The sequence below is a fragment of the Dicentrarchus labrax genome, unplaced genomic scaffold, assembly GCF_905237075.1.
Source record: "Dicentrarchus labrax unplaced genomic scaffold, dlabrax2021, whole genome shotgun sequence".
NCBI classification, from domain to species: domain Eukaryota; kingdom Metazoa; phylum Chordata; class Actinopteri; family Moronidae; genus Dicentrarchus; species Dicentrarchus labrax.
In genome coordinates, this window is record NW_026136721.1 from 34,170,025 (window position 1) to 34,195,174 (window position 25,150).

The 25,150-nt window shown below is 41.2% G+C and overlaps 2 protein-coding genes across 2 annotated transcripts in view; both read right to left on the bottom strand.

The window, feature by feature from the left end:
* Positions 1-16,595, bottom strand: part of cacna1ab (calcium channel, voltage-dependent, P/Q type, alpha 1A subunit, b) — a 179,836-nt gene extending 163,241 nt beyond the window's left edge. The window contains exons 1-2 of the mRNA XM_051383747.1: positions 16,170-16,595; positions 162-554 (exon numbers count right to left, since the gene is read on the bottom strand). Of these exons, the coding sequence (XP_051239707.1) occupies positions 162-550 (389 nt within the window). The 5' untranslated portion in view covers positions 551-554; positions 16,170-16,595. The remainder of the gene's footprint in view (positions 1-161; positions 555-16,169) is intronic.
* A 4,693-nt stretch (positions 16,596-21,288) lies between these two features.
* On the bottom strand, positions 21,289-25,094 carry wdr83os (WD repeat domain 83 opposite strand). Its single transcript, XM_051383785.1, has 4 exons — positions 24,926-25,094; positions 24,030-24,135; positions 23,139-23,236; positions 21,289-21,698 (listed from the first exon to the last, which is right to left on the bottom strand). Exons 1-4 carry the CDS (start codon positions 24,973-24,975, stop codon positions 21,632-21,634), a joined length of 321 nt encoding a protein of 106 aa, XP_051239745.1. The 5' UTR covers positions 24,976-25,094; the 3' UTR covers positions 21,289-21,631.
* Positions 25,095-25,150: the final 56 nt, after the last annotated feature.

The following is a 25,150-nucleotide window of genomic DNA, read 5'->3' on the forward strand; positions in this document are numbered from 1 at the left end:
ATTTGCCATGTGGAAAAACAAGAGATTTCAAGAATACAAGAATAATGTTAATATTGTAACCGATGGTCATAACGTAAACCTATGGTATCACCAAATTATCCAACAGTGCTACATTGATTAAGATATTTGTTGTCTCAACAGTAAAAAGTAACTGTACTCACTCCCATTGTTTCCTCCTGGCCTGTGGTGTGTTGTGCAGCTTGTGTGCCTGGTGGGCCAAGATGACATCCCGGTGGTCCACCAGTCCTCCCCTCCGGCGGATTAGCGGGACTGTGGGGTCATTGCTGCTGGTAACCAGGGACAAGGGGCCTCGGCCAGAGCGCACCCCGTAGCCACCACCTCCACCAATGAAGGGCACTTCTCTGTACTGCTCCACCCGGACGTCATAAACAGCATGATAGTAGGTAGGGTTGGGGCCCACGCTGCTCCCACTGATTGGGGGAGGGTGGCAGCGTAGCGGCCGTTGGAGGCCCTGAGAGGAGGAGGAGCAGGACGAAGTCTGGGGCCACACCACCGAGCCGCCATGGTCCTGATAGAGGGGGGACAGCATGGAGCTGGGAGAGGAGGAGATGGAAGAGATGAGAAAGGAGAGGCGTATGGGAAGCAGAAAAGTAAGAATGGAGAAGAAGAAAGAGAAGGGAAAGAGAAGACAGAGAAGTTGACTAATTAAAAGAATATTCAGTATTCAAACTCCAGAGAGTGCTGATAAGCAAATATCTGTATGCTTTCTCCAGTGTTGGGATTTGCAGCTATTCTTTTAACTGTTCCTCAAACAAAAATAAGCATTTGATATCTTGGACCTGTGAAGGTATTTTTTTTTTTTTTTTTGGTTGGTGTGAAAGCAGGCAGAATACTATTCAGAATGTTTACTGTCACTTACAATGTCCACAACCAAGTGCAACACCACTAATTCCCTCAAAGAGAGACTGTCCGAAAGTGTGTGCTGCACCCCGGCTTTGAGTGTGGCCATTCAGAACAGGTAGAAACACTTTAGGCACGGTTGGACATGTCATATGACCTATGACGGAGGTGCAGCCTTAAATAAGCTATTCTTTTATCCAATTATACACACAATCTTACTCAGCTGCAGTCCTCCAGTTATACTTGAAACTCATAATATTGGTGGTTGACTTTATTATTGGATTATTGGTGGACTTTGTGGAGGAGTGAAACAAACATCAGTGAACCTTGAAAATCAGTTTGATGAATAATCTGCCACAGCCCTATTGTAGGTTGCACCGAATATATGTGTGACCACAGTAACATCAGAGGGAGACTGCAACCAGAATCCTGAATGTACAGAGAGGGACAGCCGGGAGGGAATCCATTCAGAGGGTACAATTGTGAATGGAACATGAAGAAAGGATGGATGTAAGGCAAGGCTCTGGAGAAAAGGGGAACAGAAGAGGAGAAATAGGGTAAGGGATTTCAAAAGTCAAAATGGCAGAATAGAACAAGAGTAAGAATGTTGTGAATAATTGAGCTTTGATGTAAAAGGAAGTGTAGGTGAAAGACAGAGGGAATAATAAAGGAAATACAGTTTCTTTAATCCAATGTTCACTCCTCGTAGAAAGAATAATAATAATACCATCCATAACAAAATGCACTATGTGATAATACTTTTTCAGCAGGAGGACAAGCTGCTTCTACAGATACTCACCGCACAAACACCAAAACCTTTCAAAGTTGGCATTAGCACATAACAGATATTGTCCCATAAGCCACTAAAACAGTATCTTCAGAAGCAGCTTGTCCAGAATTTTTTTTATACTATTTACTGAAAATGTACCTTAAAGGACCAGTGTCCTTTACCGCTCGCCTCAACCAAGCGTGTACGAGAAACTGGCCACAAAACTCACGAAAGGCCCTATCAAGAGTTGTGTGTGTTTGGTTTGTGTTACACACTGGATCTTTAGGAGCCTAAAAGGCACTGGGTAGAGCTAAGAATTACATTCATATTAGACAAATCTGTAGCACATGATTTACATCCAATGTCAGTGGTCAGTACTGTTGCAGTAGTGGAATAGCCTTTATTGTGCAAGGTGGCAGGTAAGAGATGGGAGGAAGGGTTGGTGGATGGGTGTGCAGTTCATTCAACATGCATGTGAGGGACTGGGGTTTGTGTAGCATCATAATATAAAGGTTAACACTGTTTTACCTTTAACCACAACACTGTCATCCTAAATCTGGGCTTTTGCAGAATTATCCATGTCTTTTTTTCTAGCCATAGATACTGTCAGCAGTACAGTAATTAAATATCCCCATTGGCAACAGGGATATAGGCTGGTCTTGTGAACTTCTAGTCCACATCATGCAAGTGAACTTGAAGGTCAGGACATGCAATAAATGTCCAGAATGACTCCCTCAACTTTCTCTCTAGAAATGTACGTTATCTTCATTTTCCATTATACATTAATCCTTCCATCTCACTTTAGTGCCTCTATTTCCCATTTCATTGTAGTTTGTATTGATGAACTTGTATGTTCAGTTTTCAACCAATATTCAGGTGTTCTTACTATGTATTCTGCTTTCTCTCAATGTTAGAAATAAGTACAAGCCAAAGGTTACAGTCTGAAAAAAAGCTAACTGTTTTTTGCCCTTGGTGAAGAAGAAACAGAAAGAGTGAGAAAAAGGCAAAGAATATGAATCCACATAGAGAGGGGGCACATTAATAAACTAGACATTCAATAAAAGTACAGAGGACAAACAACAATGGGAGGTAGGGGGAGAAACAGAGGAGAGAAAAGAGGGGAGGACGGGAAGATAAAGGGGGAAACACTCTTAATTAAATGCCTGCAAAGACTAATGACACTAACCTGGCATTTAAATTTTTACTACGCAATTACAAAAAAATGCTTCTGGTTTGTGTGTGCGTGTTCATGTTGTGTCTGTGCATGTGTGAGTGTGTGTGCGCACAAACGTACTGGAAACAGCATTTTTCCTCACCAGTTATCTGCTGAGAGTGCATTACACATTATTTCTCCCTGACATGGTGTAAAGCGAAAACTAATTCACAGAGACAGGCGCACACACACAGATTTACGCTCACACACTGCAGGTACAATGATGAGACATACTGCTATGGTAAGGACTTTGTTGGGTGATTGAGGGTGTGTGTGTGTGCCGCAGGGCTTGAATAACACAGGTCTAGTTGTATTAGTGATAGCAGCAGAGAACACACAAACTCACACCATGCACATAACACAGAGCAAGGGCAAACTACAGAACTCACACGGACACAGAGGACTCAGAGAGAGGTGGGGAGATTATGAGGGGAGACACAGAGGTTGATGGACAGATACAGAGGAAAGAAGAGGATGAATGCGTGAGCAGATGAGGGAGGAAGAGGAAGACAGTGATAGAAGAGAGAGAAAAGTGACTCGTTGGGGAAGTGGGGGAAAAACAAAAACCATGCAACCAGCATTTACCCTAAAGGCACAACGGTACGATGGAGAGAGCACTTTAATAAAAGGTACAGAGGCAGCAAAAGCCAGCAGGATGAGAGTAAGAGTGGAAGAAATTAAGGGACATGACAGACGAGTGGAAGAATGACTAATTGCTGAGAGAGAAAGACAGAGCAGAGCCATGCAGATAAGGCAAAATCCTTTCTCGCTTTCAGTCATCATGTCTCTCTTTCTCCCCCGGCTTCTGCACATCTGGATTAGCAGAGAAGTTCTACAACAGTACATACAGAGTACCAGTGAAGCCCTTCCTCACAACCACACACCACATCTACAACTGGAGACCAAGTAGCTACCACCATGACTAAATGGTTGAAGTAATAATCTCATAATAAAATGTTGTTGAGTCACGAGGAAGAACGCGTTACAAAGTGATGTGTTACAGTAACTCAGATACTTTTGCCAGGTGTTTGTGTCATTGTGTGACTTTGGCATTGTAAGACCTTAGTTTGGATCCAGACTAACTTCAGTTGGGGATTGAGGCAGCAACTCCAGTGCTCTGCAAGGTCAAAAGAGTCTGATGGCTTTGAAGAGAGCAATATAACAGCTTCAGTTCTTTGGCAGACAAGACTGTCTGACGGCAAGGTAAAGCGGTGAAAATATTCTAAAAATAGCATACACTTAAAAAGTGCATCACTTAGCTTCTGTACTGATACTCCTGTCTGCTTCTCCAAACTGGGGACATGGTGGCCGCCACCTACTGTGGGTAATACACTGACAGTGGATAGGTACATCTCGCAGCCCCACTTCAAAAAATCAGAATTCACCCTTTGAGTCAAATATGTACCATAATGCGAAATATCCTGACAGTCATCACCAGAAAAATTGCTGTATAAGTCTATTGTGCTATCAGCTTATTACAACTCATATTTATTACAGTGAAAACGCGCAATGTCAACAGACATCACATCAGAACTTGTACATACTGTATGCTTTGGCCACTTTTTTCAGACATTTTTTTTTCATGTCACTTCTTTGTGTTCCGCAGTAATGAAACTGCTCAGTTGGGAATTAGGCAAGATACTGTTATGACGGAATCAATTCATTAATCATCCTGCTGACTCCTAAAACATCACTGACATCAGAAACTTTAGTTTCCAATCTGACACTAACAGTAGTGGGAATGAACAGCCAGACTCAGCTCATTAAATTGAATATGACTCACCCTGAATTTGTCATTTTAATTTAATTCAAACTAAACTCGGATAGGACGCTTCCAGTATTTTCTCCTCTCCCACTAAACTTGCTTAACTTAAAGATAGTAAGACTACTGTAATTACGTTTCTTGCAATGTATGCAGATACACAGCTGTTTGAGAAAAGGTTGAAGAGTGGAAATCGGTTTGGTGCATTTAAGAGGGAGCAATGCCTCAAAGTCACAGAAGAAGGATTTTGATTGGAAGGTCACTGAACTGAATCCCTGGGTAGTACCAGGAAAAGTGAATGAGTAGAACTTTTTCCTACCACTGAAGCAGTCCTGAGCAGCAACTTGGACCATAATTTCTCTAAATTTACTGTGAAAAACACCTTTTCATCAATACAGTAAGGAGTGGAAATTCAGCAGGGGCAGAGCTGACTGCAAAGTTATTTTGCAGGAGAAAGAGAGGATGTTTTACGTGACAGCTGCATTTAAGTGCCCGGCAACATAATAGTCCAAAATGTGTTTGTTAATCCTAAAAGCAGATACCAGCCCATTGTAAAGCTGATTCTAATACTGATCATTTATAAATATATAACAAGCTGATTGATTTACTTTTTCTTTTAGATTTACAGAAATGAAACACAAACTAGTCGTTGCCTCCCATAGCATAGCCTTTTCTCCTTTTTGTCAGATAATACAACAGTTTCTGGTGAAAAGTAGTCCAAATTCAAGTTAATTACAGTGTAAGAGCCTCCAAAGCTGATTTAACAGCTAACCACACAGAGCCAACAATGAGGACTGAATGGTGCCAATGGTGTGGGACAGTGGGGTCATTGAGGCTCAACAATTGCCCAAAATTACCCAAGGTTAGTATGGTGGAAAATAAACGTATGTAATCACGTTTTTCTTTCTAAAAGAGACGAGTTTGTCATCATATGATTATTAGCAGTCACACACCAATTACAACAACCTGACTTTGTTGTCTGGCTAGTTGCCTCTGTTAGCTAATTACATATTAGCTACCATTACAGTTGTGCTCATACCAACTGATTTTCCATCTCACATAATATCTCGCATCGCCTGTTCCTTTTCAGAAAGTACTGGAAACTTGAGAGATAGCCAAGTCAGACATGTGACCAAAGGTATTACCTTCATAGTGGTTTTGGAAGACCTATGTTTTTTTACTAATAACTAAGTAAAAATTACTAACTAATTACGTTTGGTTCAAACCTGCTTGTACTGTCCGGTCTAGTTGAGAGGTTGACAGTTGCCTTCCTCCATAAGGTAATATTAGAAAGCTGAAAAATTAATGTTAATGACAACAACGTAAAGTTTCAGAACTAATTACACCTCATTCGCCGCTTGGGGGTCAGCCCTATGTTCCCACATTTCTAGGACATTTTCAAAATTAGGTCTTGTGTTCCTACACTGTGTTAGGGTTAGGGAATAGGTCGGGTGTAACTGGCTATCAAATTGGGAGAAAGGGGGATACAATCTGATATAAATTTATGAAAGAGGAAATGTGGGAACATAGGGCCGAATTTTGGAAAAATATCTTAGAAATGTGGGAATTGTGGGAACATAGGGCCTAATTTTGGAAAAAAAATCTTAGAACTGTGGGAACATAGGACTGTGGGAACATAGGGCTGTGGGAACATAGGGCTGTGGGAACATAGGACTGTGGGAACATAGGGCTGTGGGAACATAGGGCTGTGGGAACATAGGGCTGTGGGAACATAGGCACGCTCCCGCAGCTTGTACTGTCCAGTCCAGTTGAAACCTTCATCCACCACAAATTTAAACGTTAGCTACATTACTGCTCCTGTCCTAATCCACCAGTTTTTATTTTCAATTTTTAATTTTTATATCACATATTGCCTGTTCCTTGTAAGACAGAATATTCAGGTCAGGCACAGGGTAAAGGTAAATTACCTTCACAGAATGCAGCTGTAGTTGGAAGCGGCTGTTTTTTCAGACTAATTAATCCTGCCTCACACCTGCTAACAAGCTTGGCCTGTTGAAATTTGTTTTCAGGTGTCAAAAAAGGGATTTGTTTTCCCTCTAGACACTTCTACCTAGCACTAATGCACACAAAAGCCCAAGATAGTTACACAACGACACACTTCAGACCCATACAAACTCGCTAGCCTAGCAACAGTATAGCTATTGACTATATTTCTGTGGTGAAGTCAACTAAAACTACTTTTATCAGAGTGAATAACTAAGTTATTTTTATTTAGTTTTTCATTTTTGCTGCTTTCAGTTTAGTGTAAGTTAGGTTCCAGAGTAGATTTGCTTGTTTCAGTGTTCATTTTAGTTTAGTTTTTATTAGTTTAAGTGTCAGTTTTAGTTTTTTTTACTATAACATGGGGGGTATTTGTCAGGGGCAAGTTTTAAGAAGTTTAGAATAACAGCGCAAACACATTGACTTACAGTCCCAATAAACATATCCACCAATGCCTCCTCATGCTTGTTTTGTTGACACATTTGACCAAAATGACAAAGACTAAAACTAAAGAAATTAGTTTTAAGGTTTTAGTTTAGTTAATAACATTGGATGGTACAACCTCCTCTATGGCTGTCCTGTGTGATTTACTATGCTGGCAGCTGAAACTGTGAGCAGTGAAGAAGCTCTGTGGCGCGCTGGGATGTCATTACTGCACTTTGACCAGAACACATCACTATTTAATCCTTTGACTGTGTGGAAATATGATATTTCCATATCACAGATGATGAAAAAAGAGGCCATGAACAATAGTTTCACCATTTGGTCATTTTGAGCTGCTATGTGTAGGCCTATAATGACTGATTATGTCAGGGAAGTCGGATTTGTCACTCAATCAACTCCCCACAGAAAAGGCTGAAAGGTTTGCACAGAAAAATTATTTAACATCTCTTGACAGAAGTCCTCGTTTTGAGATACGAAGGTTCACAGCAATCAAGTCAGTAATTTAAATGAGTCAGATAGACCAGGCAGTCTTTTGGTCAGTCACTCATTCGGCAGGTATAAAAGTCAGCCTTCCATTTAGCAGCCAAACACAGCTCTCCTGGTGTTCTGACTGTCTGACTGCCGCTGACCTCTTTCCGCCTGTCAACCCCCCCAAACGCTCTGACCTCTCAGGTCACAGCTCTCTGACTGCTGCATCCATCAAGAAGCAGGTGAATGCTAACAAGCCACGCTGTCTCTCCTCACACATCAGCTATGAGGCTCAGACAGCATCTGAAAAAGTCTCCTAATTCTTTTTCCCCTCACGCTTGATGTTTTTAAAACAGCTAAAAGCCAGATGACATGGACGTGTAATACATTCTGAATTGGATTCAGAAAATTGTGTCAAATGTATCATATATAATATAATTCATATAACTGAGGAAGTGGCCAGAATCAACTGCTTCCCAATGCGGTTTGGCTGAGCTTGCATCAACTTGAAGTTTAGTGTGATTATCTGAGGAAACAACAAAATTTTAAGGCATATACCAACACATAAATATCTTTTTGACTTCAAAAATGTGCTTGCTTGAGCAGTTATCCAAGGGCAGCTACTCAATTTTAATCCAACAACAATTAATGTTATATTGGACAGTGCAGTCCTGTAACAATCTGTGTAAGCCCTGTGCCTGTAAAATATACAGTATTCTACATTTTATATAAGGGTGTAGTAAATTGTAGGTTGATGACATTTTCATTCACCTCACCAAGGTGAAATGATATCACAAACAGGATAGTCAAATTTGCTTAAAGTTACATATTTAAGCTTTAATATTCCATGTATTTCCTGTAACATAACATATAACCTATATACACAAACCCCTGACACAGTAATACTATTGTTGTATAAATATTATACAGGACATCTGTATGTGATACTCAGCAGGTGGGTAGGTAATGTGTTTTGTGCAATAAAATGTACATCTCATGTCTGCAGAAATGTCCCAGGTGGGAACATTGAGGAGTAAATGTACTGAGCTAAATGAAGTGTGAGAGTGTTTTTCTTGGACCACCGAACTGTGAAAAGAGCAGTGCACAATAATAGTGTATGTGTGTGTGTGTGTGTGTGTGTGTGTGTGTGTGTGTGTTTGTGTGTGTGTTTATGTATGTGTTATCCAGACTTCCTTAACCTTCTTGCTGTACCAGGTAGGTGGATGTTTAAGATTCTTTAAAAGACAAAGGACTACCAACCAACTGAGATGACCAAAAATGCAATGAGCAGTATATCATTGCTGTTATCGAATGGAAACTTTTCAGCAAAGATGTTCCAACAGTTTTCTTGTGATTCAGAGGCTGAGCCCTATGACGTCCCCAGTTTTGAACCAAATACGTCACAACGGGTTGTAAAGAAGATCACCCCACCACCGTGCTGCTAAAAAAACAAAAGCTGTCTCCAATTAGCAAATGGAGATCAAGTGATTTTGGCTCGGGAAAACGTAATTAAATTGTAAACTGTCTCAGTGAGTCACCACACTAGCTCTGGACATGAATAAAATCAGCTGGCAACATGCTGAGATCCATTATTCTGAGAGAGGTGGCCAAAATGATGGGGCGGCGGAGGAGGAGACAGAGGTATTACTGGAGCTTATAAATCTGAGTTACTGATAGACACACAAAGTCTCACAGCCATGACGAAGGCAGACAGAATAGATAGAGGTGGCAAGGTGCCTCTTTTAACCAACACACAAACACAGGCATACGGCTGCTGTCTGCATCAGTGCTCTTCTGAACCCTGCCAGGGTTTCACAGTGGAAGTCTTTACTTTGGGTTTCACCCATGGGGTGCCACGACACACTGACTCACTCCTGCTTTCATCCCGAGTACTGCATGAAAGCCAGAACACAGGATGTTGTTTACTCCGCTGAGCATGGTACACCCATGACAACCACATTTGATTTACGTCACACTCTGAGTGGGAAGGCCTACCTGCATCACAGACAGCCAGAGGAAAACTCAAACAGTCATGGGACAATATATATATATAAAGATACAACAAAATGAACTTATTATCAAAAGTAGTCTTTTGCAGAGTGGCCCCTTTTGGACTGATAAAGCAATGTTAATTACTTCACTGTGTATACTGTTAAGTAGCTAAATCTATAAGATTAACACATCTTTGCAAAATCATAATGTGTTTTGCATGTAAAATCTGTCAAAGTAACAACGACAGCTGTCAGATATATGTACTGGACTTAAAAGTACAATGTTTGTACTTGTGGAGTGGAGCAGAAGTATAAGTAGCATAACTTGGAAATATTTAGACTGTAAGTACCTCAAACTTGTACTCAATGAAATACTTGAGTACACATCAAACTTTATCCTGGACACCCTATTGTAATTATTTCATGTTATCATTATATCTGTAAACCAGTTTACGATGTGGAATTCAATGCACTTTCCGCCTGGTGGATGTTTGGTAGCTCGTTCAGCAAGCGAAGGTACAACACATTGCAACCATGTATCCATGCTCGTAGACCAGGAAGAAGTCATGCTAGCTAGAAACTACTGTAGGTTGCAGTTCAAAGCCTCCAGCTCTTTTTTGTGTTTTCTAAGAACAGCTTTTGTGCCTGAGGGAAGACAGAGCCTTAGCAGCAGAGATTTGGTGGTGTTTTGAGCCCGTCTGACAGAAAAAACGAGCAGGTGCAACACCACATTAAGACTGGTGACCATCCCCCCGTCAAATGTGTGTCCGTCTCCAGAGGAATTGGGCTGAGATTGAATGTCAAGTGGCTGGTCTGCTGGTTGATGAGTGGTGGAAGAGAGCTGTGTCCCCTGGACGTCCCCCAGTAGTGCGTGTTGGTTAGAAAGAGAAGACAGTGAAGATTCTGCCATGATCCCCTCCCAAGGATGGAGGACAGCCTGGATGTCCTGGCTGGCTTATCCTGGTTTAGCACACTTGACATTTCAAATGGCCACTGGCAGGTGGAAGTGGCTGAGGAGGACAGGGAGAAAACAGCCTTCAAGACAGGAAGAAGCTTGTAGCCTTGCCTATGGGCCTGAACAGTTCTCCACCTTTCAACGCCTGACGGAGCTGATCCTCAGGGGCCTGCCATAGCACATCTACATGATGTATTCGGATGTCGCAGCCCCCTTCGCTCCTTCAGGATTTAGAGTTTCCTTTTTGAAAGGGCTCGCTGTTTCATGTTTTATGGATACAATGTTCTTTCCAACTTGTTGTTTTGTGGTGCATGGGGATTTTTTTTGTTCTTATTGTACAGTGGGTTAAAACCTTGTTTATAGTTCGGTTTGGTGTGTGGATGGGCATGTGTTGTGTCCTGTGGTACCTCTTTTGCTACAGTGTGGAGGTTAAGATGGAAGAAAATTTGTTTTCCTGTATGTTATTTATATGTTATATTTGTTTTAATGATGAAACAGGGATGTTCTAGTTGGGGGGAGGAGCTGTATGTAACGGACTACCTGTGTTTCTGTATTTGTTTTCTGCATATAAGTAAGATTGTTATAATTCCTCTGTCTAGTGCTAGACAAAGGCATTCTCACCAGTATTTGCACAAACATAAGGCATTATGAAATAAAATAATACAAAATGTAAATCCCCCCCTATAGCTCACCAATGTTTTCTGCAAAGAGCACAAGACAGGTAGTTTGCAAAGAAGAATTGTACACATTCATGTTGCAGAAAAAAACATTGCAATTCAGTTCCTGGTGGACTTTAAAGGCTCTGCTCACCAACATATGTGTTTTCAGTTACTGTGCCTGATTAAACCTTTAGTTAAGTTGACTGTTGACCTATGTTGAGAATTATGTGACGTTACCTAATTCTACACATGCTCACAGAGCGTTGAGGAGAGATCTAATCACGCAAGTGAAAGTGAAAAGACCTTTACATTGAAGCCGGGATCTTAATCCCAGAAAGACCTGTAGTATCCAACACATATTGACTGTAATCGAGACTTCCTACATCCTGTATGTATTCCTCTCCGCTTCATTGATAATTTAGATCAAAGCAGCCTCTCTTAGCTACGGAAGCCCTAAAAGGTCATGGACTCAAACATTTCTTTAATGCGGTTATCTCGAGATGCCGAGATATCTCTTACTTATCGTTATCTCATGACAACAACGCTCGTTTTCTAATGTTAATGGGTTCATTTATCTTGAGAAAAAACAAGATAATATACATAAGATCCCCAAGAGTGTACAACGGCATACACATGATGCACACTGGATTTGGGAGTTTCAAAGCAAACCATATAAACATTTTATGATTTTTTTGCCATTTGTTCCCTATTGCGATTTTATATGGGGGAATTTACATTATGGCTCATTATTGAAAGGGATAGGCTTACATACAGTGGTCAGCTTAAAGCAGACAACCAAGGGTTAAATTGGTCTGGTCTGGAAGATGCCGTGGGGCAGTGATTGTCTCAAGGTCCACTGCACTTAATCCAATCCCTGCGCTTCCTTTTCCGACATTGATGAGTGTTCTGTACTAAGTAATGCTAAAATTAAGCTTTCTTTGGCATTGAGAGTTCCCAATTCACTGTCGATAGGTTAATTACTTGCAGCTTTATATGAAACAGCACTTGAATATTATAACTTTGACAGAAATCTTAACATAGCATGGTAGAAAGAGCAACAGGACTTTTTTGCCATTGAGATTAGGGTTCATGTGATGGTGAAGGCACTAATGCATAATTGAACAAGCATAATTAATGTGTGTTTTATCGGCAGCCAAATCTCGACTTATTAGAGTAACTATTCTAGCGCAATGACACCACTTCAACTCCACCACTACTACAACCCACAAAAGGTGACTGTGACTTTCTAACACCCCGTGGTGGTTGAGACCGGTTGGAACCATCCATGGGTTCACTGACAAACAGTCACAAGATTTGTGCAGATCCAAAGAATGTGGCTAATATGACACTGACTTGATCACCAAATTATGTGACTGGCAGCTATCTACACTGTCTATCAATTTATTCTCTTTATGTACCTTGTTTATCTCTGTTTGTCCCCTTTACTGGACATTGTTGACTTTTCGTCTTTGGCAACTTCTGCTTATTGTTAGTTAGTTTGACAGCTACACACTCTTGACAGCGGCACTGTTTAGGCTCATGCCAATAAGGCGTTATTCAGTAGAGTAAAGCCGACAAACAGAGCGATGGAAAACACTGAGATGGATTGATGGACAAAGGGATGGAAAGGGGGATTAATGGAGCACGGAGACAGAGGGGGTGAGGATAGAGAGATGACCCAGAAGTAACAGGCAAGAGTGCAGGTGTGAGATTGCAGTTCGGAAACAAGAATACAAACACACATGCACACACCTGTCAGAACCACTCTAATCCTTTCTACAACTCTGGATCCTTCAGGGTTCAAGCAGGATGCAGCCTGCTCCCTGTAAAGATTCAATAACATTTAGATCTGATGATGTTACGCTGATGTCAGGTTTGGGCCAATATGAGCCAAAATAGTAAGGAACTGACAGAGGCCAGAGAATATTTTTGGCTAAGAGGTGGAGTAGTACTTTTGAGAGATCTGTACATAGAGATTTTACATAACTCACTCATCCAATAGCAGATTTGACACCATGCTGAATGTGTACAATAATAGCCCGGGTAGAAAATCTCAATGTCTTATCACGACCTTGACTCCTTTAGAAGAAGAGTTGCGGAATCTCAGAGGCATTTTTATTTTAGCAGCAGTAGGAGAGCTGTTTGTTCTTTGTTTACAGGGTGGTCTGAGACAAGAAGCTTCGGTTCAATTTGACTCCAAACACGGAGCTCTTACATCTGAAATATTGAAATTCAGTTAGGGGTCGATATTGGCAATTCTAACAGTCAATAGAATTAACATTTTTCACTCTACTTTTCCTTCTAGGACTTTCTGTACAAAACTATTAGTGAGCTGGGAGTTATCGAATCAATTGTCAGTGTTTTTCAAAATCTTAAGAAGTTCAAATGCTCTCCTCTATCCGCCCACTGTGGCTAAGGGAAGACAAACCTTATGCAATGTCTTACCTGAAAGTGTTTTGATGCTGTGAGGTAATTTAGGTATTGGTTACATGGCTGTCTTTGTTTTGGTGCTTCTGCTGTAACTATTTTTGAGCAGAATGAAGCTTTGTCCCTTCAAACACACGGAGCCTGCGGTCATTTTCTATTCTCTCTGGTGGCAGCTCATGTTTTACTGTGGGGGCAAAATGGTGCTAAATGCATTTACATGTGTGGGTCACATTTACAGCCAGTGTCTGGTTTGTCCATTCTGAGATACTACAAAAAGATGGTGGTGCGACATAGCGGGATTCTAAGCTAACAAAAACACCATGAAACCAATACTTATGAAGAATATATTCCATTTCTGACAATAGAGCCTGTGTGTATACAACTATACTAGTCATTTTCTTAAGAACAATGTCAAAATTGTCTGATTTTGAATATTTTCTGGTTTCTTTAGTCCCCTATGACAGTACACCAAATAACTTTGGGTTGTGGACAAAAAAAGATTTGGGGATGTCACCTTGGGCTTTGGGAAACAGTGATTAACATTTCTCACAATTTTCTTACATCTTATGGATCAAACAACTAAACGATTAATTGGGAAAATCATTGACAGATTAATCAATAATTCAAATAATTGTTAGTTGCAGCCCTGGATTGGAATTGATAAGGTCAGGTGCCCACACTGTGTTGAAAATGTGGTTTTCCTCTCTGTAATCATTCTTCCTGTCCATCACTCGTAGTGATCAACCCACAGAGAATTATCAACCGACTCTTTCTACATCTTTCAGCTCACTGGTTTGCTTTCACAGCCTGCAACATTAGTGCGTCGTTTAGAGGTAGTAGCCAGCTATTTTCAGTAAAAAAGCTCTGAAAAGCCCACTGCACACTGCCTGCTCAGCACCAAAGGCCAAAGTGGTGAACATAGTGGAGTATTAGTCAGCTAAAGAGCCAGATGTTTCTCTGATGAGTGATCAACACAGCGCTAAAAGAAAGTGAATAATGACTTACATTCACCAGGTGGACAGCGTCACAACTCCAAATGAATGATAATATTCATCCATGGCTGCTAGATGTGATTCTTTACTATACTGTTCTGCTGGATACACCTGCTTCCCTTATATTTGCATTTCACATTTAAACAGTTAGCTGTTGCACTTCTCATGAGCAACTCACATAGACTTTCAATAAGCTTGATCCACTGAACAAGGAGCCAATAAATACTGTAGTATAAAGGTCTCAGTCTCAGCAGACCACAGTAAATAAAGCGCTGTCCCTCCTCTATAGGTCTTTTATCAACAGTGACTGAGCAAAGGCAAACAGAGTTATTATTACATTGAGATGGAGATGCTCCAGGGCCTGTGAGGCTCACTGTTCTGTGTTTCAGTTTGGTTTGAGCCTTGTCCATCAGTCAAACGTCAAGTCATATCATGTAAAATCTCAGACACAGAGCAATCGCATTTTGAGCAAATTCAGAGTCCAGGTGGGGACACGTAATCACAGGGAAAAAGTTAAACTATCAGACCTAAACCTTTTAATGACTCTGGAATCACCCAAATTAATTTTAATTAAGCGCATTTGAAAGGCCCTAATTGGTTTACTCACAAATCGAATCTGTTCCTTACAAACTACAATTGTTGGCTTATTGGAGGCATTCAAAGTAATGGTGAAGAGCTCTTCTAAGCAGACTACAGGATCTCACACACCAGTTGTCCTATGTAAACACATTTTGAAGGGATGCTTAATTCTTTTTTTGCAATGTTCTGCCATTTAGAAAACACACTGACTGTCTGTGTGGAGATAATTAAATATCAAGATTTTAAACTTAAAAAGCCATCAAACATATTCAAGGGCCAATTATTTATTGATTTCCGGAGCTTTATTGCCTACCATTAGTAATTGTACTGGTATAGTCGACAGTTCATTAATGCTCCAGACCTCCATAGCTCCATAACATAAGAATCTGATTTTGTAAGATTTTTAATAGGCAAATTAGCTATGCATCTTCCGGAAAGGATCCAACTTTGGGATGTTGGAGATTGGCCAAATGTGTCATTTATAAGGAGTGAGGTATCATTTTTTGGGAGAAATGAGGCAAAGATTAAGCAAAAACACTTTTTTTAAGAAGGCATTTCAAACTCCTCCAGTGCAGTGTCATTACCCAGGTGGCTGATCTGCTTGTTGGGGCACCAATCATGGATCTATTTACCCAATAATAACATTAAATTAACAATCACCCCATGACATATGTGATCAGAATGACCAAAAAAACAAATGAAATCAAGCTAATTTTCTGACATTGGCCAAATGTATCATTGTGACCAAATTTGAACCCATCAGGCCTAATGGTTTAATATTGACCAAATAATGCTCTGATGTTGGACATTATTGGTCTTTGGTAAAAGACGTCATACTTGCAAGTAGCTTACTCATATTTCATGTCACCCTTTGCTTCATTTATCCCCAGATTTTTTTTTCCATTTAATTTTTTATTTTTTTGGCAAATCATACATGAAATGACCATTTTCGTGTTATTGAAAAAAAAAAAAAAAGAACTTAAACTAGGAGTGAATGTAACGTCCAGGGTGCTTTAAATGCAGCTCGGACCGGCCCGTGCAGCCTTACCTGTCTGTCAGGTGCTCCGCTGTCCGGCGGGTACCGAGCCTGCGGGCTCCGGAGACTCCAGGCCCGCCCACCGGGTCTCCGGTGGCCCCGAACTGCTCACCTGTCGGGCGGAGGCGGTTGGAAACCAGTCAGCGGTGCTGGGAGGACTGGACGGGCGGAGACGGAACAGTAACGTATCCACCACTGGTGGGGAAGAAAACTCCATGTTCACATCCAGAACATCCCGACAAAAGTGCAGTCCGCCGGTCAATGAATGTCACTGTGGTGTCGGCTGTGGTGTCAGCTGTGGATCCGACAGGAGTGGGTGTCGCTGACAGTGAGCTGGAAGAGACTGGGGAGCAGTCAAGGCATGTGTCGATCCAGTCGTGTTTAAAGGTCTGCTGTTGTTCTTAAAAGGACGTTTCGGATTGTGCGCCGTCCGCTTCACATCCACTATACCGGACTCTCCCTCTCTCTCTCTCCTCTCTCTCCTCTCTCTACCACATCCACTCTCCTCATCTGTCTCTGTTTCTCTCCCTCCACCTCTCTTTCTCGGCCCCCCCACCCAATTCCCTCTCTCTCTCTCTCTATCCATCTATCTAAAAGTGTCACCCTCACACTCCCTCCCCCTCCTCCTCCTCCTCCTCCTCCTCCTCCCCCTCCTCTGTTCAGATCAACTTCATTCAGAGGTTGTAGGTTTGTGATCAGCTGTGTGTCACTATCTGTTACTGTAGACACAGTGTTTGAAATATCTTGCATGATTTGTTCTTTTATAAATGTGTTTTGTATATGTGTGCTTAATATCAACCTAGATATTATACATTGTAATTCTGTAATGCTACTTCTGGCTATGACACCAATCCCCTCTGTCCATTCTGCAGGAGGAATAGCCTCCTCTCGCTCTCTTTGAGAGTTCTCCCCCTTTACCCCATTTGTTGCTGTTTTTTCTTTGAACAGAGGGTCTGAGGATGGAGGGTGTACACATTACAGATTGTTAAGCCCTCTGAGACAAATTTGTGATTTTTGTCCGTATAGATAATAACTAACTTGACTTTGACCAGTGCCAAAGACAGATTTCTACTTCAGGCCATGGTGGGATTTTGGGAATTGTCATTCATTTTCCTTTACTACCTAAACGTCTCATAAAAACTGAAATACAAACAAAATAACAACAACTGTTACACTTTATATGATGTTCACTTAAAATGTATGAATATGTATTCCAAAATGATCTTATCTATAGTAAAAACAGTAAATCCAGATGTGCATACTTATCTTCCCATAGTTTAATGTATTTAACACCAGCACAGCATGCAGAGGACAGTCTAACTCCTGTATTTAATTTATTTGCACAATAGAACACAACAGAAGAATAACAAACACCAGAAAAGGGACAAATTGTGCCTTTTATTATATTACTGTACATGCATGTACAGATATTTAAATATAAAATTAGACTGATGATTAACAGAGACCATCACTGATAGTGCCGGTTTCTCTCTCTCTCAGTTCAGTTTAACATTTTCTCTCTGTTTGTCAGCGGTGTTGCTGATCCATTCACCGCTGTGTCTTTAAGAAGGAAAGAAAGGAGATTAGGAGGGCGATAGAGGAATATTGAGATCATTTTAAGCAACTAGGCTGAAGCTGCAGGACCAATGTCACAGGGATCGGACTTCCTCTATTCTCCAAAAGCTGTGAGGCAGCCGCAAAACTCCCCTCGCAACACCGGTGACATTGCTGATGCACACTAACATTTGAATGTGTGCAGGCGCTGGCATTCCTGTATGGCTCTTAAGTCTTTGTGTACCAAGAGTCTCTATTGTGTGTGTGCATGTGTGTGTGTGTGTGTGTGTGTGTGTGTGTGTGTGTGTGTGTGTGTGTGTATGACAGTCTCACGACGGAGGTTGTCCGACTCAGCATCTTCCCACCAACAGTGCTGCTGTTCACATCGAATAATAACACCTAGCTCTGGAAATTAAAGCCTTTAGCCATACATACACTTCCTCCCACACACACATACACACTTCCTCACACACACACATAAGGGATTCAAATATTGCAGAGGTGCCACGCAGTTTAACCTCATTTGAGGACACAAAAAGCAACCTGGCTCTTATACTGCAGAGACTCACTGGGGATCAGCAGACATGCACAGACACACACAGCACACACAGACACAAGTATTCACAAATGGCTCAGCCTGCAGAGTTGAGGCTACCAGGAGCCACAGTGCAGATCAAATCTAATGCAGTAAACACTTCACATCTTAAATGGCGTTATAATGGTGATAGGCAGGGTAGGACACTGCCTGAAGGTTACACTACTGTGTTAGGTCTGAGGCAGAGTGCTGTTTACGCATCAAAGTTTGGTTCACTGAATAGTTGCCTGTGTTGTTTACTGGTTATGATGCTATTACATCGCTATAGGTCAGTGACATAATTTAAGTAAAGGTTCATCATTTTTCACCAGTTGTATGTATTGTTTATGATTGTGTCCACATTCACTGCCAGAAACACTAAAACATCACAGATTTCCCCTTAACTTCAGTTGGTTTACTCATCTATATCCAGCTATAATATATGGTACATTCAGAATATCAATAAAATGCATTTTCTTTCTAACACTTTTCTAAAATCTACATACATGTAATGCATCATATTCAGCGCGAGTTGTCACATCAAATATTTATTCTTCTTCAAGTGGCCCTGGTTATCCTGAAGTTACCTAGAGTCAGATCGGTGAAAGTAGCACAAAACAAAAAAGTTTCTCAAAGCCCATCGCAAGTCGCCCTTCAGCAAGGAACTGAAACGTGCAGAGTAATGTCTTTCACAGCCAGCTTGCGAGGCAGGAATTGAGCCTAGTCTGAACACTAAAATATACTCCAACAAAGAAATACAACTATCATGAGTTACAGTCTATTTAGTACTGTTTGTCTAGTTTACATTCTCCTTGTGATTTGCATAATACAATCACTCACTCATAGGAAATCATTCAGCCAGAGCACAAAGAAAGGGAGATGACAAAATGAAGGTGTTCAGACCGAGTTGAAATCTGTGGAACGAAAGCGAACTCTTCTGCCTCTGACTGCTTTGATGGGCAGCAGGAATACGTTTCAGCAGAGGGACATGACAACACACACGATTGGGTTCCTCTGGTGGATCTGTGAGGGGGTCCTGTAGGAGCATTTTAGGAGTCTCTCTAAAATTGAGACCTGCCATCCATTCTACATCACTAAGAGACATAATAAAGAAAATAATAATTGAATTATCAGCGCAACTGAAACTATCTATGGCAGGGGAAGATATTCTAGTAGCGTTGTAATGCCTTTCATTAATAAATTAACTAATTAGTGGAGGCCACAGAGACTGGTCTCATGGTATATCCTTCCGATTCATGAGAGACTCACTCATTTGAAAGGCTGCTGTGCCCTCTAGTGTTAGAGAGTGAGAATGAGGCCTGTTTCCCAGCAGTCTTTGCACACTCTTCTCTCATTGGTCAGATCCAGCAGAGCAGAATATGGAGATTAGATTTAATTAAAATCGCCTCCAGCCCGTCACCCACTGAACTTAAGATCTACATTCAACAAACTGTGACAGTTTTTAATATCCAAATTACGCAGCCCACCGATCAATACAGACGATAACTGCTGACTCTGACAAATTCAATATCCTCACTTCTGATAGCAATCAACAACAAATGCACCATTATGACTGGGGCAGACACAATTTAAAAAAACACAACAATGGGATAAAGGCAGTTTTTAGTGCTCCAAAGAAAGGATTGAGTTAGCAGTGTGAGTCAGGACAGAATCAGTAGAAAATCCGGTGGCGTTTGCTGAAACGGTGGCTGCGGGCCAAGCAGCCTGGGTAGCCACTCTGCGTGGCTGCAGCAGTGCCAGGCCCGGGGAGACATGAGTTATGTGGCACTAAATCAGTCTCACATCCAGCTGACTCCCCAGCTTTTTGTCCGTCATCTACACACGCACAGGCAGTTAATGCTGTGTGCGTCTGCATGTGTTTTAGAGGAGAAAGAGCAGTGGCCCTACTAGATTGAGAGGCTGGAGGGGGATAGACCTAGGCTTGTGTGTGTGTGTGTGTGTGTGTGTGTGTGTGTGTGTGCGGATGATCACTAGATGTAACAGCTCTTGAACAGACAAGCTGCAGGAAACTGCTCACCAGATCAATGTCTGCTGCTGTGTGTACTACGCCTTAAAGTCCAATATGGGAGAACTCTGTACAAGAAAGGGAACCCCTTCTTTATGAGGGTTACCTTTAAGCAACTATTCCTTCATACCTGATATTCAAGAATTAAAGGACCAGCGTTTAGGATTTAGTGGCATCTAGTGGCGAAGGTGCAGATTGCTACTACCCGAACACTGCTTGCATCTGTATTTAAACGACTTGTGAATGAGATTGGTGTGAAAGTGTGTGGGAGAAACTATGGTGGCCTACCTAGAGTTAGTGTTTGGTTTGTTCGTTCTGGGCTACTGTAGAAACATGGCTGTACGACCTGATTCTAATGGGCTGATTCTAAGCAGGAAACACAATGAAACCAATAATTATGAAGAATATATTCCATTCTGACAATAGATCCAGTGTGTACACAAGTATTTTGATAACTGATTGCTCATTTTTTAAAGAAAAATGTCTAAATTCTCAGATTTTAGCTTCTCACAAGTGAATATTCTCTGGTTTCTTTTGTCCCCTATGACAGTAAACTGAATATCTTTGGGACTGGACAAGACATTCGGGGATGTGGTGTGTGTAGATAAAACCGGCTCATTCTAAGGGAACAAAAACACAACAGTCCCTATATACATGCTATTATGCACTAGACCTTTGAATTAGGATGTAAGTACCTAGAATTCTTAATTAACTGCATCAGCTGCTCAGTGTACTGTAGGACTCCCTGGAAAGCAATACACACTGAGTAAATTATCCGGGTGAAATTAAGTTAATTGAATTTCTTTGAACTTGAAGGAGTGACTTTACTTGAAGACAGGCATCTGTGTTTGTTTAAAGACACTTCCTGTTATTTTGGCATTGGTTATTTTTAAGGTTGTAATTACCATGAGGTAATTACAAGTTACAAACCAGTGTGATGATGTGATGTCCTTCCAAAGACAAGTAATAGCAAGCAGTTATTTTAAAACCGTACAACTTTATTTACGAAATCCTGCAACAGATCAGCCAAACAGTAAAATTTTGAAGATTGAATCCACAAACTTAGAAAAGGTTACAAAGAGAAAAACATGAGAACGCAGTCAAAGACCATTTGATCTGTCCATCTTGACGTAGGGGCCCTTGCTGTCCACCCTTCCTGGTCATCTGTTTTCTCTCTCTTCTTCTCTTTCTATCACATTATCTTCCATTCTGCCTCTGTTTTTCCTCCGTGATGGCCAGGGGGGCCAATCAGCTGTTTGGTCACCAACTCCAGCATCCACAATTTACTTCCTTGCTCTTCAGTGATTGATTGGCCCTTGGTTACCATGGCGGCGACATTGGCTGTGGGTTCTGGAGGTAGGACATCACAACTGCTGAGATGGACAGCCTGCAGACAGCACAGAGAGCGTGAGAAAAACACCATGTTTAGTGTGTGATTTTAGTTTTAAAGTCACACTGAAACAGTATTTCTACACATGTAATCCATAAATGTTAGACAGTTTATGTATAATGTCATTTATTCTTTTTGCATTGCATCTTCATGCAATTATTATTATGTATTATTAATATTATAATTCTTACTCCTATTTTAATAATAACATAACGCTATACTGTCACGATATTATTCTGACAAAATTTAAAGGCAGTCTGGGTCGGGAAAATATCAACAATCTCTAATACAGGGCTTGAATAAAAGCCTTTATCGAAGTGTAGACGAATGATTTTTCTACCTTGGAATTTTCTTTCTGGTTTGCATTTGTTGCGGTCCTTGAGCACCTTTGTTGACTCATTAAAATTAGTTTTTACTTGTTGTCTATAAAGCAAAAAAACACGCTCCAGCTGTCTTTTAATTATTCAATGAGATATTTTGCTGACAAGTTGCCATGTTATGAAACAATCTGTAGGAGCACAGGTCTGATTAGTACAGATGTGGGTCTAAAGAATGTATCCCTGAGCCATGTGAAGCCACTGGGGGGTTGATTCCTCCAAACATGCGTGACGGCGGGTTTGCCTGATAACACCAATGACATACCTGCCCTCCACAGCTCTTTCATCCTGCACAGCCACTTACTTTTGTTTAATAACACAGGGACACTTACATCATATCTTGGCTATTGACAAATGTCCTAAAACTGGCCTTGAACCAGCTTCTGTGCACACGAGGCTGGTGCATTAAGTTCATCGTCTGACATTATTCGCTGAGCCAAACATTTTGCGTTACTAAACTATGAGCGCATCAAGCTTGTCTTTAATACAACCTCATCTAGACGATGGACCAGGAGGTTTTTCCTCATTGTAAATCTGTCTGCGAGGCCTGGACAGGTGCCCTACAGTAGTACTCTTTTATAAGCAAATGGAAGTGTACCACCTCTGGAGGTCAGACAGTTAAAAGCTTTTGGACATTAGAGCTGGCTCAGTGGCAGACAGTAGCGAGTCTAACCTACAGTTTTAAAGCTGCATAATTCAAGACTTTAACGTAAACATATAGTACCTTTATTAGCCTGTTTCATGACTAAGAGTTGCAACAGAGAAGAAGGCCACATCCCTAATAATGGAGACAGTAAAGAGTCTCCTAGTGTATTTACAAATTAGCTTGGAATCATTAATGGGGACATGTTGTACAAACCAACCATCTGACCCGGTGGCAGACATTAAGAATAACTATATAGAAATAGCCAATCTTCCCGGTGATCATGTTTGTTTATGTAGGTCATATAAAGGCATCGGTATTAAACTGAGACTGTTTTATAACCAGGTTAAAACTCTTTATAGTATGTTCAAGTTCACATATGTCTGTATGCATAAACACATGGTGCTATATACTCACATGAAGCTGCTCATCATCTGTTTGGTGTCCTCTGAGCTTCTGGAGTTTGCAAAGCTGATGAAAGAGCAGTAGACTGCGATCCAGGCACACCACTTCAGCTGAAACACACACACACACACACACACACACACACACGTTACAAATGTTAGCTGGTATGGAAGATTAGAAAGACCAAAACTTATATCTATATAATAGGAACCATTAATATAATGGCACATCAGTTGATCTACTAGTTAGTAGACGTTTGTTTGGAGACAGACAGACAGACTGTATCAGCTCTGGCTCAGTTGAAGTTTAATATGAAGTTAAAGGAATACAACTACATAGTTGATAAATGGCAATGATCAGTGGTGTGTCTGATATTAACACAATATTTTGTTAGGTGTTGTTGCCAGTATTTTGTTAACCGCCAGTAAAATGTACAATTCTTAGAGTGAATTATTAGTTACTCCTGTACTGACAGGAATCCCAAAATCATTGGCAGGTCTTTGCATGATTGCATAATTATTTATGCCCTTTGTTTAAAACAACACAAACAAAAACATTTTACACCTGCAAAGTAAAACTAGTTCTTTGTTGATGGAAAGCCTCAATCAATGAAACAAAATGATCAACAATTGGACTGAAAGGCCACATGCGCCTGCTGCTGTCTCCCTCTCTGTTTTGCTTATTGTGTCCTTAGTGGTGAAAGTCAAAAGCTGTCCTTCATCCTTTCATCTGAAAAGGTGAGTTTACCTTTAATCTTCTAAATGGAACGATTGGGCTGGACCAAGGTCTAACATTCAGGGACAACAGCCCTTTAGTGTTGACACACACACACACAAGTAAACATACACAGAGGGAAAGTAGAAGGAGAGAGAGAGAGAGTGTGTGTGTGTGTGTGTAGGTCACCTTGAGCATCAGCCCACACATGCTGAAGATCATGCCGAGCAGGTTCATGTAGTCAGGGGTGGGGTCCTCCAGTGTCGGATTGCTCTCTGTGCTGGGCGGCTTGTACCTGCAACACCAAATATGTAGATTATCCATAAACACACAATGTTATTTACATCTTGTTATGAGGGATCAACTGTTACACCGCTGGTCCAATGCTACCATTACAATATCTCGTTACAAAACCAAGGGGCATTACTCTACAGTGCATTGCAGCCTCCACTTTTTCTGGGAAAGCCACCATATGTTGGAACCTGGCTGCAGGGATTTGCTCCCATTCAGCCTAGAAGGAGCACCAGTGAGGGCCGGGCTCACAGTCTGCGCTCCAGTTCATCCCAAAGGTGTCGGATGGGGCTGAGGTTTGGACCCTGTGCAGGCCAGTCAAGTTCCTCCACACCAAAACTGGGAAAACCATCTGATTTTGGACCTGGCTTTGAGCATGGGGGGGAATTGCCACATTGAAACAGGAAAGGACCTTCATCAAACTGTTGGAACAACGCGGGAAACAGACTGTTCCTCTTCACTGGAAGTAAGGAGTCCAAACTATGAGCCCCAGAATAAAATAAAGTACAGTGACCAGGACAGGGTTGCCCCTATAGTTTGAGCCACAGATGGAAAAACAAACCATTCGCTAAAACATCAACTATCTAATGGCCGATTATTAAATCACTCATAGCCGAATGAATAATAAGCAATAGTACTTACACGATGACTACATCAACCGATCGCTAATCCCTTTAAGATATACTCATGACTGGTGTTAAAGGTTAGCTCGTTAGCTCGTTAGCCGTTAACCAGGCTAATACGGTTAGCTAATTCCGTCTAGAAACTTCTGTTTCCCGCCACGAAGTACTCACCTTAAAATCTTATTCTGTCTCCTCGGGTCTGACATGTTGTTGGCAGACATTGTATGTTATAATGCCTTCCTGGTGTTATTTATTATAAAGAAATTTAAACTCCGGGGAGAGAAAGACAGCTGATCGGCCTCGTCATGAATGGGGACGAAGGGGGGCCGTTATATCCGGTGAATTTCAAAATAAAAGGCTGGAGTAATCCGCAGCCTAAAATGAAACAGGGGGGAT